Source organism: Triticum aestivum, chromosome 4D, assembly GCF_018294505.1.
Source record: "Triticum aestivum cultivar Chinese Spring chromosome 4D, IWGSC CS RefSeq v2.1, whole genome shotgun sequence".
NCBI classification, from domain to species: domain Eukaryota; kingdom Viridiplantae; phylum Streptophyta; class Magnoliopsida; order Poales; family Poaceae; genus Triticum; species Triticum aestivum.
Window position 1 is genome coordinate 365,500,682 of NC_057805.1, and position 16,186 is coordinate 365,516,867.

Sequence of the window (16,186 nt, forward strand, 5' to 3'; positions counted from 1 at the left end):
CAGTTGGGCCGAAGCCCAACAGAGAAAGGGCACTTAATGTTAGACAGCGCGTTACTTAAAGGAAAAATTAGGGGCATTTTTGTAAAACGTATACGTATGACGACGAACAGGCAGAAACACTTCGCACTTTATTAGTACCTATAGATTACCTTGGAAAGTGATTTTGCTGATTCGTTATTTGTCTTAAAGAAAAAAAAGGTGAATAAAGGTCGTTTAAAATATTTGGCTACTGCATAAACGCTTCTTCAACAGTGGACCATGGCTGTTTATGTTGCTGTAGTACAGCTGTCAGTGTGTTTTCGTGCGCAGGCAAAACATTGGTTTGTCATACGAGATCCAGCTTCATTTTGACTCCTATACATGTTGGATCCTCATGTGTATGGTCTTTTTTCCATGCGTATTATCGATGAAAACCCCATCATTTCAAATCCGTCATTGTTTTTATTTAATCCAGTGTGTGAAATTTACCGGCGCCTTAGGCTCGCGTCTCTAACACTATTTAGCATAGGACTAGCATCCGACTACTTGGAGTGACTATTCAACTTGCATTACTTAACGTGGTTGTAACATTTTTTTTATATATGTAAAGCCAACCCAGCTCCACGTATTTCTACACCATGCTTATTTACATCACTGCTTCGTCATACGAGATCAAGCGTCATTTTGACTCCTATACATGTTGGATACTCGTGTGTGTGGTCTTTATTCCACGTGTATTATCGGTTTCAACCCATCATTTCAAATCTGTCATTGTTCTTATTTGATCTAGTGCATGAAACTCACCAGTGTCTTAGGCTCGTGTCTCTACCATAGTTTAGTCTAGGACTAGCATTTGACTACTTTGAGCGACTATTTAACTTGCATTAATTAACTTGGTTGTAACATTTTTTGCACATATATAAAGTCAATCCAGCTCCACATATTTCTACACCATGCATATTTACGTTCACTGGTTCGTCGTACGAGATCGATCGACATTTTGACTCTTATACATGTTGGACCCTCATGTGTGTAATCTTTATTCCACGCGTATTATCGATGATAGGCCCATCATTTCAAATCTGTCATTGTTCTTATTTGATCCACTGCGTGAAATTCACTGGTGTCTTAGGCTCGCGTCTCTAACACAGTTTAGCCTAAGACGAGCATTCGACTACTTTGAGCGACTATTCAATTTGCATTAATTAACGCGGTTGTAGCATTTTCCCCACATATATAAAGCCGACCCAGCTCCACATATTTGTACATTGTTCACCTGGCAATCGCCTTCTCAATCTTTGGAGTTATTTGACACCACCGGTAACCGTCATCACCTATTGCATGGTAAGAACTTGTAAGATATAGATATTTGTTATACTGTGAGCGTTTTTCCACCACATCCTAGTAGTTCATAGGAACATTATTCTTAGATTTTGTTTCTTATTTTCTACTAACTATGGCAGGTTCCGGAGTTGTTAGTTCTTGGGCATTGTCGATCGTGGGAGACTTGCCAGTGCCTAAGAAAACACAACAACCGTCACGAGAGAAGCAAAGACATCATAATGCAGATAATCAGGTTAATGTCTCCATGACACCCTTTATTGTCGTTTTAGGCCTGAGTTATATATTCAATGGGAGTATGAAATAAATGGTATAGTTGCTTCCCATAATTTTGATGAGTGTCGAAAAGTTAAAGGCGTGGTTAGTACTTTCAATAGCTTTGCTTTAGTTTGGTGGAATGAACATTGTCGATTATACCCTAATTATGTACCTACTACTTGGGATGATTTAAAACTTCTCATGGGAGATAGATTCATCGATGTTTATTATACTCGTGAAATGATTATAAAATTACAACATTTAAAACAAGGTAATGACACCGTAACAAAATATTATGATGATTTACAAACTACCTTGTGCACTCCTTTTTAGAAAGAAAAAAAAGTGAAGAAGATTTTATGGAGGATTAAACTATGATATTCAAAAGATACTAATTCATGAAGAGTGTTATCCTATGGAACATTTGTTTTTTCTTGCTTGCAAAGCTGAACAAGAAATATAAAACGACGTGTTGCCCACAAGGAGAACAAGCGCACGGTGCACATTCCAAGAAATGATACGGTTGTTCCTGCAACTACTAGGTGTACTCTGACAACCATATCCATTGTTGTGAGGACTACATCACCTACACCATGTGACACATCACCATCGAGAGTGCCTACATCATCTGAGTTGATCATAAGAGGTAATGACAAAGGTATTGATCTTCCACCTCCACATGAGTATGATGAATGTCTTGTCAATCTAAATGCATCATGTGATAAGCTACCCACTACTTTGAGCACATCACCTACTTTAGAGGACTATGTTGATAATTTGACTTTGCCATGTGATCAAACAACTGCAATATCAACAATTTCGAGTGCATCCATTGAGTTAATTGTTGATGCGAAAGAACCATGTGTATTAGGGAATAAATCAGATTTGGATCAAATACGTTTCAAAATAATTGTGCTATTGTTTAATTATTTTTAGGGCCATTTGCATTTATGTCCCTAACTCGAACCACCTACTCAGATTTGCCCCTAATTTCGAAGTCTGCTCAAATTTGCCCCTCTGCCGTTAGGTGCCCTTATAGAAATGCCCTTCTGCGTCGTTACCGTCCGGTCACAGCGCTTTGACCGTCTCGAAGAAATGGCAAAAGAATCAAAAAAATCTGAAATTTTGTGGGATCGAAGATACTCATTTGCGCAAGGTGCATGCAATTTTTTGTGCTATTTGGACATTTTAGGAGATTGTGGCGAGGAAAACATTTAATTTGTAGGCCAGTGAACAGTAAATTTGAAATAAAATAGCAAGAAAATTCAAAAAAATATGAAAATTTTTGGCATCAAAGAGGCTTGGGTGCACAAGGTGCTTGCAAGTTTTTGTTATCAAATGATGTGCGAGGAGCTCTAGCAAAAAAACAAAATAGTCACTTTTTCCAAAGTTTTTTCCCGAGCCAATTTTTTTTCTACACGAGCTCCTTCAGTATCCAAACACAACAAAAATTTGCACGCACCTTGCGGACCCGAGCTTCTTTGATGCCAAGATTTTTCATATTTTTTAATTTCCTAGCTATTTTTTTGAATTTACTGTTCACAGGCATACATATTTATTGTTTTTTCTTAGCCACGAGCTCCTGAAATGTCTAAGCAGCACGTAAATTTGCACGCATCTTGCGAACCTGAGTATCTTTGATTCCACAAAATTTCAGAATTTTTAGAATTTTTTTGCTATTTTTTTCAGGACGGTCAAAGCCTTTTGATCGGCTTTGACCAGACGGTAACAACACAGAAGGGCATTTCTATAAGTGCACATAACGACAGAGGGGCAAATTTGAGCAGGCTTCGAAATTAGGGACAAATATGAGTAGTGGGTTCCAGTTAGGGACACAGATGTAAAAGACCCTTATTTTTATATGACCTCTAATCTTGGTTATGATTCTGTGTCAAATGACTTGTTGCATGTTTGCTTATTTAAGCATGTTATAGCATGTAATTTTTGAAACGATTAAAGTTTATTCACCAATGTTAGGATGATTTAATGATAAGCATTGTCAATCTTTTGATATGAATAAGAACTTCGCTTATATATGCAACTAAGTTGCAATATTTTCCCGCCTTTGACTTCTTGGGATAATATTTTACCTTCATATTTCACGACATTTGAAGAGTACTCTTATATAAATGTGTCACATGTGCCACAACCGAGATCAATAAAAATGGATGGCATATACATATACACCTTGTCTCTTTTGACATATACATATACAACATATACAACTGTCATATTAAAATTTGGAAATTTTCAGGGTCATTTGACCTTTTTAAGACATTAAGTGAGTTTCTAGCCATTTAATTGCCGTAATTCAAATTTGAACTACATGTACATGCAATAGCAAACCATCGTGCATTGGAAAAATCATTTATGTATTACATTTTACAATAATATCATGGTAACACAAAATACACATTCATGCCTTACATTTGGAAAGAAAATGTAAATATCTAGCAAGACAACTGGGCCCCACACGATTGGCACTCTATTTCGTGCCTCGAGGTGTGGAAGGTGAGTGGCGTCGGTTATTAATCAGACGTGGTTCTGTATTGGGAACCATTAGCGATTTATTTTACACATGGCTTTTGCTACGGGAATCGTGTGTAATTCAAGCTATAGTACTCATAAATTCCGATGACCGATGTGTGCGCTGCTCTCGTAGATCTAAATTCCGGCCGCCAATAAATACTACCCTACCCACGTCGTCCCGCCTGCATTCTCATCTACATTCTCTCCTCGCTCGCCCCCCCCCCCTCCCCCCTCACAAAACTCTGCCATGGCATCGTTGATCTGCCCACGTGCCGAGGAGGATGCGTCGCCCCGCGAGGACGTCAAGGCGCAGAGTAGCGACGAGGAGGACTCCTAGGCGCCATCAGGTGAGGTTGCACCGGACCCCCAACTTTGGAGTGGTTTTGGGTCTAGTACGATTTTTGTTTGTGGAAGGCGCTGCGCTGGCTGAGAAAGCTAGACAAGTGGCGTTCAAGAAGGAGTTGGCGGAGGAGCAAGCCAGGTAGCAGGCGCCCCATGAAGCCGCTTGGGAAAAGGAGGCGCTGGAGCTTTGGCGGCGGGCACGTCGACGTACGGAGGAGGTGTACGAAGATGGCCGGTACTTCGCCAGGAAGTCCAAAGGCGCTTGGCGCCTCATCGTTGCATGGAGGTGGGCCGATAAGCCCCAACGTGCTACAGACGAGGAGCTCCGATGGGTGCCCAATGAAATGGCAAGATCATTCGCGCGCGTCCGTCAGCAAGAGGCAGATCGGCATGTCAAGCGCTGCGAGATGGAGGAGGCGGAGAACTCCCTGGGAAGCCGCCACGCACCAGGGAGCTGCTAGCGAGGGGCTGCCGGAATACTGGCCCCCTAAAGAGGGATTATTAGTTTTAGTATTGTTCATTTTCAATTTTTATGCATTGTACCTAGAAGTTAAAGTATTCATCACGTATATGTATAGGAAAAATGCATCCTACCACCTGGGGGTATTTACCCCACATGTCTCATATACTATCATGTAGTAGTATGTATAGTACTTTATTGTTTTAAATATGTTCATATAATATATCTAAGATATTTCAAAGCAAGTAAATGAAAAAATTACATATGAGCCCATATTTTTTGTTATATTTGTGAAATACGTATATATTTGTACGTAAAAAAGAGTATGCTCAAAATATTGTACATACTACCTAAAAAGTTATATATATATATATATATACACACACACACTACCTAAACATTGTTATATACTACATATTACACGTACATACTCTCGATTTTAACAGATACTACATACAAAATACAAAACGCAAGTGATGGTAACTACCACTGGTGGTAGAAACATTTGTATTTCTCTCAAGAAAAGCAGAGCTATATAGGAAAAAGCAGAGCTATTGTGTTTCTCTGTAGAGACGGTAATCTCAGCCACATGCTTTGCTTGGGATTTGGTCCCCTTTCTTACCCTCTAAACATTTATATCATTTTACATGTCTGAAATTTATTCCTCATATGGCCTAGATTAGAAGAAATATAAACATTTCAAAATATAAACAAAAAGAAAAATATAGAAGAAAATACAAACTCAAGGCAAACACATGGCCTAACTTGGTTGGTTCACCGGAATGAGTTAGTGTGAATTCTTTTTTTTATTGTTTGAACCAAGCTACTGTAGCTACCCGAAATGAGTTAGTGCGGATTGTTTTTTTAAGAGAACCATTTTTTAAATAAAGTGTAAAAAAATTGTAATCTCAAATATATTTTGAGAAGTGCACACATTTTTTGAATTTATGAAGAAACTTTTGAAAATACAAACAATTTTTAAAGCCAAGAATATTTTTTAAATTTCCAAATTTTTCTGAGTTTGTCAACAAAATTTGAAAGAGAGGGGATTTTTTTTGAATCTGTGAACATATTTTGAATTTTTCAACAAAATTTAAAAAGAGGAACAAATTTTGAAGCCATGAACAAATTTATGAAAATATTTTTGAAAGGGAACATTTTTAAATTCCTAATAATATTTAAAATGAGAATAGCTTTTGTAATGCAACACTTTTTCCTGAATTTTTGCACAATTTTGAAAACATAAACATTTTTATATTTTTTTGAAATTTTGGAACATTTTTATGAAAGGGAATATAAACTTGAAAAGGAAAAAGGGAAACAAGTTGGCCGGCCGATTTACCTGGTCGCTCGTGATCTGTGCTGTGACAATCTGCCGCAGAGAGCGTCAAATAGGAATGCGTCGATCTATAGACGCGCCCAGAACTTTCTAGTTTATGATAGACCTGAGTAGCAGGGTCCAAAGCGAATGGTGGAAGCATTCCCGGCCCAGCTGCACGATTCTTGCTTCTACCTGTACGAGCTCGAACAAGCGAGAACTCTCAAGAACCTCATATCCATTGCACGACCGCCCCGCTATAAATTCTCACGGCCTGCATTGGCTCCGTCCCAAGACCGGCAGAGGAAAACCATCGAAAGCTTCTTTGATCTCGATCGCGCAAACCATTCGCGCTCACGCACAACTCAACCAGTAAACAAAAGATTCATCAGCAGCTTATCGCCAGCCCGCCGACGATGTCGCTGATCCGCCGTGGCGACGTGTTCGACCCCTTCTCCCTCGACCTCTGGGACCCCTTCGACGGCTTCCCCTTCGGCTCCGGCAGCGGTAGCATCTTCCCACGCACCACCAGCTCCGAGACCGCGGCATTCGCCGGCACGCGCATCGACTGGAAGGAGACGCCCGAGGCGCACGTGTTCAAGGCGGACGTCCCGGGGCTGAAGAAGGAGGAGGTGAAGGTTGAGGTGGACGACGGCAACGTGCTGCAGATCAGCGGCGAGCGGAACAAGGAGCAGGAGGAGAAGACCGACACCTGGCACCGCGTGGAGCGCAGCAGCGGCAAGTTCCTGCGCAGGTTCAGGCTCCCGGAGAACGTGAAGGCGGAGGAGATCAAGGCGGCCATGGAGAACGGCGTGCTCACCGTCACGGTGCCCAAGGCGGAGGCCAAGAAGCCCGACGTCAAGCCCGTCCAGATCACCGGCTAGACAGCATTGGGCGTGTGGCTGCTTCTGCTCAGATGAGGAGGATGCGAGAATAATAGTGCCTCTGGTGGTGAGAGGCCCAATAAAACAAGCTTGGATATGTGGGTTGGGTTTGAGTCTCGTCCTAGTGTTTGCGTCGAATGCTGTGGGTTCAGTTCGGTCTTTGAGGTACCGTAGTTGATGGTTTGTGTGTGAGCCGTGCGCGCAATATTAGTTTCGTGTTTGCGCATGGCTCGAAAGTGTAGTGTTCGTTGTACTATTTGAGCAGAGGAGCAGTATTATCTATATGGGTGTCTATTACTTTGTTCGATCATTTCCTTTTAAGTTTTATACGTTGGCCGATATACTTCTACATAGACTTCATGCTCTCTACCTATAAATAACTAGTATGTGTGCACGTGTGCACGTTTTAACATTATTATGGAGTGGTTTCTGGTTTAAAAAAACATAGACTTGCCAATAGATTCAAGGTAAAATGAAAATATCGTTTATGTATGGATGCAGAAAGAAAATACATTACAAAAAAGTAAGTTAATATATGTAATCCCCCCAATTTGTTAAGAAAGAAAATAGTTCATAAAATTGCTTGCCGAAATGTTTTATATTGTGGGATGGAGAGAGTATAACTTTATTGTATATTTCCTCTCTGAAACAACTTTTCATGGGCTCAACAGTTTGCAACATGGGCCAAGAGGAATCAATATGGGCCACTTATTTTGAGAAGGATGAGGCGATCGTTCTGGAACATTGTGGATGGAGCAGTGATGTACTGTTCATTGCGAATCCCACTCTTTTCAGCCGTTGGATTGAGCACACGAATGGCTAGGATTGATGATCATGCCCAATTCAAAACTGGTACACTACAAGTAGTATAGATATAGATATACTCCTCTGATCCAAAATAACTGTCGCAGTTTTGAATAAGCGGCACTTATTATGTTTTGAATAAGCGACACCTATTATGAGTCGGAGGATGTAAATGATATGTAAGCGGCACTTATTATTATGGATTGAGGGAGTGAAGTTGTATCAAAGAAGTTCCGTTCCAAACAATCGTTTTCTTCCAGTTGGTTGTAGCGTGTAGCTTTGTTGATTTTCTAGTGGTGAGAGGCTTACAAAGGGTGAGAGCTGCTCAAGAAAAGCTATTTTTCACAAGGTGATCGTCCAAACTTATTGCATTGTCAATATCACAAGATTGAATTTGCACCAAAATCGTGAACTGAGCTCTTTTCACAGGTGATTGCCCAAACTTATATTGCATTATCTATCATCTGATCGAATTTGTACCAAAATTGTGAACAAGCGTCACTCAGATTGTTAGGTCAACTCCTAGAATTGAATTAATGCTCGCATTTTTTTAGTAGTGTGCGTGGTGCGTTTATGTGAGCATCTGCTATTTTACTATGTTAAAAAAAGAGTTAGTACTAAAATTAATAGATCACGCTAACAGGAATGTTTCAGCATATCAACAGTATCTTTACTACTCCCTCCATTCCACAATGTAGTGCTTCCTGTATCTCCGTGCTTCAACTTTGACCGTAAATTTAACTACCAAGACCGATTGCGGCGGGAGCAAAAATTATATCAGTGAATTCGTATTCGAAAGAAATTTTTTATTATGTAATTTTTTCACCCGCCACAGTCGGTCTCGTTCGTTAAATTTATGATCAAAGTTCGACCTCGGAAAGCGCGGGCGCACTATATTTTGGAATGGAGGGAGTATGAAACAAGAATGTACTTTGAAAATTTTAAATCCTTTGGATCAAAATGCCTGGTGTACAACGTTGCCACTTTGGGCTCCTATTTTTCTTCCCTCATGAACTTCGCGTAGAAGTGTGTTATATTTTCATCACGCAGAAAACGCTAAGATAGGCCAACGCTTGCCAATATTTATGATATGAGCACTAACGACCAAAGTTTATCAGGTTTACAACATAACCACTACACCCAAGGCCATGTAAAGATACAACACGACCACCCTCCATTGATGGGCTTCCAATCTGTTCATCATCAGTTAAGGACAGTACAAAGAACACTAGAGCGAGCAGAAGGTGTGCCGCCGTGATCACCTTTACCTAACCATAGTCCAACAAACCTCGTTGTACTAAAAAGTCATCATGCTAAAGTCTTATAGGACCAGAGCTAAAGTATTATAGGACCAGAGCGCACCACAACAGCGACCGACGCCAATGAAGCTAAAGACAGACGAACAAAGATCAAATCCAAGTGGATCCATCAAAAACAAACGCTAACCGAATCCATCGTCCACACGCCCTCCAATGATGCTAGATGCACCGCCAGAACAGGGTTATGCGGGGAGAACCTTGTACCAACTCCAAAGAACCACCGTCGTCTCATCTTCCTGAGCATGACACAAAACCTGAGCGAACACAAAAGAACACCTAAAAACCAAGCAGAATGCAAGCACATCAATCTCCAGGCAAGTCTCCTTATTAAATCAACATATAACAGTCTGTAGCGTGGCATATAGATACATACAAATCGCAAAAATGTTGTCCCCGTAGAACCAGCCTGTTGGAGCCCACCCAACCCCTCGGTAACGCATGCATTTAGAAAAATCTGCAAAGAATAAATGGAATGTGCCTCCACAGGGAAACCAGCGGCAGAAGGATGTGGTGCGTCTCAATCCAGACCGTAGAAATCACTACCACACAATCACAGATGCCAGCAGCCGTGGTTTCGTAGCCCTACTCTGAATCGTAGAAATCACTGCCGCACGGTGTAATTACATCCGACTCCAGCATCTGTACCACCCTGTGCATCGTCGGCCGCTCCTCCGGCAAAGAGCTCACACATTGCTTGGCGAGAGAGAGCAGGGCGTCCAGGGTCTCGATCTGCACGCCGTCGCAATCCGGATCCACGATCTCCCGCTCTCTGCTCTCTCCAGCCAAGAAGTTCAGCTGCCATATAGCAAGTTAACCCTTTGTGGTAAATACATAAAAAGATGTGACATGCATGAGAGTTGTGCACATGAAAAGAAATTAAATAAAAAGGTCGTACCCATCCAACAATGTTCAACCCCTTCTCAATGAATGATGCATCAGTAGGTCGCTTTCCGCTCAGTATCTCGAGTACCAAAACTCCAAAACTGTATACATCCGTCTTTTCGGTGGCCCTGCCACTTTGCATATACTCTGGATGTTCGATATTGCGAATATTAGCTCAGATTATTACAAAGTGATACATTTTCCGAAGTGAAGTGTGCATTTTCGTTCTCATCATTTGATGAAATGGAACAACTTTCACATACCTGGCGCAAGATATCCAAATGTTCCTGCAACTATTGTAGTAATATGAGATTCTTCATCCTCCAGTAGCTTTGCAAGTCCGAAGTCTGATACACGTGCCTCAAAATTGCCGTCCAGTAAGATATTGCTCGACTTAATATCACGATGTATTATTCGAGGTGAGCAATCATGATGCAAGTAAGCCAGGCCTTTTGCAGCTCCAAGTATTATGTTAATGCGTGCCTCCCATTCCAACTGCTCAGTTTTTTCTGCCAAGAACGATGAACATATGAAACGTTAGGCCGGGCTTTAAAAAGTTATTCCTGTTCAAATGGACTAATGCTCATGGAAGACCTGAGCAAAAGTTACTTGTACAAGGTCAATTTGGTTCAACATAAATTTTAGATGGAACCATAGTTAAGGCTGTCCATCCTTGTTTAGCTACAGAAATGAACTATTCAGTATGTCTGTAAGGAAGTACTTCCTCTGTTTCTTTTTCTTATAATGTGTACTTCTTTTTTGAGAAATTATAAGGAGTATTTTAACCAAGGCTTATGCCATTTGAAACCAAGGTGTTGTGAACCTTGATCCATTGTGACTTGTGAGAAAGAGAAAGATGGTGCTTACTCACAAATTTTGAAGAGAGGGGAGATAAACAAGGAGAAAAGAGAGAAAATGCTAGTAAATTTGCATGCACGCCGTTTTAAAACAAGTTGTGGACCAGTGGACCTTGATCCACAACATGAGGACTACCGCGCTGAAGATAACCAAAAGCTGTGGCTTGAAGGGTTTGGGTAGACATAGGTTACTATTAGAGAATAGCTTGGAGATGATAGATTCATTGTTCTTGCTTGACTCAAACATGACATCCCTGTATAGTGGATGCTCAGGCCCTTGACCTTTCCTAACACAATATGGACTCCTTAATCTTAATGAATTAGGCTCCTGCAATTTTAAATTTCCTAACACTATACTATTGATTAAAGGACTTCTGATCTCCCTCTGTTCGGGCTCCCTGCTGCTAGTCCACAACATAACAACACAAAAATTGTAGGCCTCGTATTTGTATACAGAGGGAGTGGCATATCTTATTCATCCTTTACATTGCACGTGTGATCAAAATCCTATTTTACTCCAAGATATGATGTAAACTTGACCTTGCCTATAACCCAAATCTACTCCAAGGACAGTTGTCTGAACTTTTTTTTCTGGTAGGGTCTGGTCCGATTGAGAAGGTCTACTCTAAGGATCCTCTAGGCCTCAAAATTGGATCGCCGGCAAAAGCAACTTTTTACTGTTAGAAGTATATTTGTGTCTAAGATAGAGATAGGAGTTAGAGGTAGAAAAGTTTTAAACATATACGACTTGCCCTCTACTCCAAGTCTCTCTCCCTCATATGTACTCCTATATATACCCTACACAAGGGTCAGATCAATAAAACAACAAAGTTACCCATCCTACAATTTCCACTTTTATTTGTACTCTTTTCCTTACATAGCGGCACCAAACATGTCTTAAATTCAGGATTTGTAGGTTTTGATGTCACGCTGGGTTTCAAGCACCAATAACTTAATCCTATAGGCTATTTTATTGTTGGCTTAACACATGCTTAAAGGTCATTGAGGAAAGCAAGCTAAAATCAGTTTATAGTACAACTGCAACTATGAATAATTGGAAGCGTTCAATGAAAACAGAATTAAGATGTATGGCAAAAGGAAAAATATGGAACTCACCATGTAGCACTTCATCCAGGCTTCCACCTGGAAGGTAGTCATATATCAACAGTTTCGATGAAGGGGAATTGCAATAGCCACGGAGATTGACCAAATTACGGTGCTTAACACTTCCCAATATCTCAAGTTCTCTATCAAAGAATTTGTCACGCCCCTCATTTGTTTTCACTATCCTTTTCAATGCAAAAACGTTACCATCATCCATTGCAAGTTTATACACGGTCCCAAAGCCCCCTGCTCCAATGATATTTTCCTCATCCATGGTCTCTAACTTCTTAAGGATATCTTTCGTGGAGTAAGGGAGGTCCCCATGGAACATCACAACAGAAGAGCCTGAAATGATAAGCAAGGTTATAACAAAATTTCTTTATGACATGTGAAGTACTAGCTTTGCATAATTCATGGCAACGTTACCTCCACATAGCTCTACCCTGAAACCATGGATATCTTTCTTCCCGAAATTTTTGTACAGAAAACAACCCCAGAAACACATCAGAGCCACTAATAGCAGAGCTCCCACTGTCGCGACCGCACTTATAACAACTCTGGAACTCCTTTTATTTGTGTCATCTACCATAATAAAACATCAAAACACATAAGAATGCAAAATTATTGTTAACTGAAAATACTATAGGCCCACTCTTGAACTGAAAATAGAAGTTAATTTACAGAATGCAAAATTGCCATAAGTGAGTTTCCTAGTGGAACATAAAAAGATCTATTAGCTATTATTGGCATGACTAAATGCACATTCGACCTTGTCAACCAAAAATATTAGACGCATACAAAAAATAATGTTAGACTAATGTTCAAATATCTGTTACCTTTCAAAGGCTGCTGGGAGCCATCTGATGGTGATTGAAGTGCATCTTTGCACACTGAATTAATCTGCCTACCACATAAATCACGGTTCCCAATAAAGCTGCATTACCATGTCAACATTCAGATGGGTAGAAGAAAGAGTAGTTTATGGCACAATGCATATGCTTTTACTCGATTGAATATGCAGATTGAATTAAATAGATATAAATAACAGAGGAGAAGAGAACTCACGAAGTTTCATTAAAATTGGCAAGTGAACCATCTGATGGTATTGCTCCTGTCAGAAAGTTCATGGATACATTGCTGCACAGGATGTGAAAATAATCATTTGGCTGGTAGCATGTAGCTTACCGTAACAGGTTTGGTCAGCTTATGGACATAAAAAAAAGCACTTACAATGATGCAAGTTTGGTCAGGTTATCAAGAGAATGCGGGATTGATCCCTTCAACGTATTGCTGGATAAGTCCCTGGATAAAATAAACATATTTCAGAAATAGGAAGTAATATCTAAATTACTTAAACAGGGAAAGTGAATTTATCTACATTTCAATACATATAATTTGTGTTCAAGCCTTCTTGTATGACCCATAGCAGATGTAGTGACATTAGTCTAGCATGAGGTATTTATCTGATGCGAAATTAATAATCAAATTTAATAAATAAGCTAAAACTACACAGAGGACTCACAATGTCTCGAGCTCAACCAGATCACCAAATTCCGAAGGGATATATCCACTTATATAATTTCCTTGTAGATATCTGCAAGTCATTTCACAACAGACGAAAAAAGAGCCTGATTTCACAGAAGAAATAAAAGCAAAAATTACATGCTAGAAGTTCTCTGGCACAGATACAAGAAGCTTGTGACCAAAACAGTAAATGACTGGCTATCCTCATGATCATTAATTATCAGTTGCAGCATCCAACATCCATTCGATGGAAGAAAAAAACATATGTAGCAATCAGAATTACTATAAAACTTACAGTTGTTGCAACTTGGTACAATTTCCTAGCTCGGGAGGGAGTGAACCATACAAACTGTTCCCCTGTAGTGATCTAATGACATAAAATCACATTTATATCAAAGACCAAGTTCTTTAATATACAAGGCGGGAAGTAGTTAAGAAATGCAAAAAGGAGAAGGTGAACACACTTACAAAGTCTGAAGCTGATTTAGCCTTCCAACTTCTGGTGGTATGGGCCCGACTAACTTGTGATATGGGAGAATCCTAAATGGAAGGCAGTGAGTGACCTTATGGCAATGCAACACAAAATACTGAATATGAATTGAAACTAGGAAATGATGTCCACAATATGAACACCAAATAACTGAAGGAAAACAGTGAGTGGATAGGTTAAGAAGTTGAGCAAATGACACCAAGCAGAGTTAATATACAGAGTGGTTTCTTGTTTCTTACAGATAAATCACTCTCTTGCTGTGACCATCGCATTTAACACCCTTCCAGTTGCAGGGATCCGCGTCTTGTTCGTGCCAATTTAGAAAGATCCCATCTGAATTTGTGATTGCCTTCTTAAAGGCGAGAAGTGCTTCACCTGTATGAAATAGTTCGTGCAAGATCAGTATTGGATAAGCAGGAAAAACAAATCAAATGGTCCGTGAGCAGCCACAACCATCATCACATACCATCTGAACTTAGCGCTCTTGCTGCACGGGCCCCAAAGTGCAGGATGATCAGAATAAAGAGGAAACTGGGCTGATTTCTGAGAAAATAGCCCATTTGTCACCACCTGGTGGAGCATACAAGGGTGACTAGAGCATATTCCAGAGGTCATGAATGAGGAAATACGGTATGCATCTTTACAATCGGAGAGAACCCAACCAACCAACCCTGCAATGGTGAAAAGCAAAACAAATCAACAATCATATAGGAGTAGTAACAAACTAAAGACGCGCTCAGAGAAATCTTAAGCCTTGAACGGCGGAGAAAAAATAGCAGATCAAATGCGGTATTTTTCGAGATAACGGCGTCCGGGGCTTTCGCACGAAATTGGCGGCCATGATATGGGAGCTAACTTTTTTTCGAGATGGTATGGGAACTAACTGAAGCAACATTTTCAGCCTTTTTATGCAAAAAATAATCCTTTCAGGCTAACTGAACTAGTTGCCTTCAAGCATCTGATTTCGAGATTCCCCAAATCCAAGAAAATAAATCTACAGGGCGGAAGCATTAGGCAGGCTCGTTTCTCAAATCGGGAACCAGTAGCGGATCTAGATGGCGTGAGCGGCACGCCCAGAGCAGAAATCCTGGAGCTCGGTGGGGTTTAGCTAAGAGCATCACTGGATGGGAATGAGCCCATACCTCAAACCCTCAGCGGGGCGGAGACAGCAGGAGCGCGATCTTGCGGCGAGGAGGACGGCGGCGACGCTAGGCTGCTACGGCGCGGCGGCGGGCGGTAGAGCCGCGTTGGGTTGGGATTGGTAGGTCGGGACTCGAGGAAGAAGAGGAGCTCGGGGAACAGAGGTACCGACGATTAGCGGTGGGGGAGACGGAGGATGTGAGCTGGGGAGTGGGAAGAAGCGGCACTGGATGTGGTGTGGTGTGGTGTGGTCACTGTGGTGGTGGTGAGCAGAGCTGAGAGCACTGAGCACTGGGCAGAGTGAGGGGGGAGGGTAAATGGGTCCGAGGAGATTAGGCAGACGGTGGCGCCGTGGCGCCGTGGCGGTGGGTGTGGGAGTGGGGCTGGAGCGGGAGCGAGTAGTCGTAGCAGTGAGCGTGAGAGAGTGCGGTTTTGTCCGCGCACGGCGTCAGCGACGGCGGCACACCACACGGGACGAACAGCTAATCGCTCAGTTACCAGATTGCCTTGCATGATATACGGAATTTGTCTGATTAGATTTATTGATTTTATATATTGTTATTAAAGAAAAATCTTGTGCTTAGAGCAAGTTCGTTGTCCGTATTGCTGTTTAGCAGTTATCATTGGGTTAAGGTGTTTGTACTTATACCCCAGAAAATGGGCTTGTATTATGGCACGCAAAGTGACAACGACATCTCTCTCTTCACTTGCACGAGAAAAGCGGCGGATTCTTTGCTGCGGAGAGGGCTCTTTTTTTGAAAAAAATCCAAAACAAACCTTAAACTTGTAGACGAAAGATAAATCGAATCCTGAACTCCCAATCCCTGAAATCAACACACCGAATTCATTGATTCTGGACTATTTTGAACCTTGGGAGCGGTTCGCTGGTATTCGCTGATGTGACAAGTCAACCCCTGGGATCGTTGACTAAGTCATGTGTCCCTCTTCGTTTTGA

General features: G+C 41.2%; 2 protein-coding genes across 2 annotated transcripts; one reads left to right on the forward strand and one right to left on the reverse strand.

Moving 5' to 3' along the window:
- Positions 1-6,525: 6,525 nt before the first annotated feature.
- LOC123100045 (17.9 kDa class I heat shock protein) lies at positions 6,526-7,408 on the forward strand. Its single transcript, XM_044522040.1, has one exon. It carries the CDS (start codon positions 6,644-6,646, stop codon positions 7,109-7,111), a length of 468 nt encoding a protein of 155 aa, XP_044377975.1. The 5' UTR covers positions 6,526-6,643; the 3' UTR covers positions 7,112-7,408.
- Positions 7,409-9,543: 2,135 nt separating this feature from the next.
- LOC123097952 (LRR receptor-like serine/threonine-protein kinase FEI 1) lies at positions 9,544-15,540 on the reverse strand. The gene is made up of 14 exons (XM_044519811.1): positions 15,234-15,540; positions 14,558-14,762; positions 14,331-14,466; positions 14,070-14,141; positions 13,897-13,968; positions 13,600-13,671; positions 13,308-13,379; positions 13,143-13,214; positions 12,914-13,011; positions 12,504-12,659; positions 12,090-12,422; positions 10,380-10,625; positions 10,130-10,263; positions 9,544-10,029 (listed from the first exon to the last, which is right to left on the reverse strand). The coding sequence occupies exons 2-14, from the start codon at positions 14,649-14,651 to the stop codon at positions 9,817-9,819; spliced, it is 1,770 nt and encodes a 589-aa protein (XP_044375746.1). The 5' UTR covers positions 14,652-14,762; positions 15,234-15,540; the 3' UTR covers positions 9,544-9,816.
- Between the last annotated feature and the right edge of the window lie 646 nt (positions 15,541-16,186).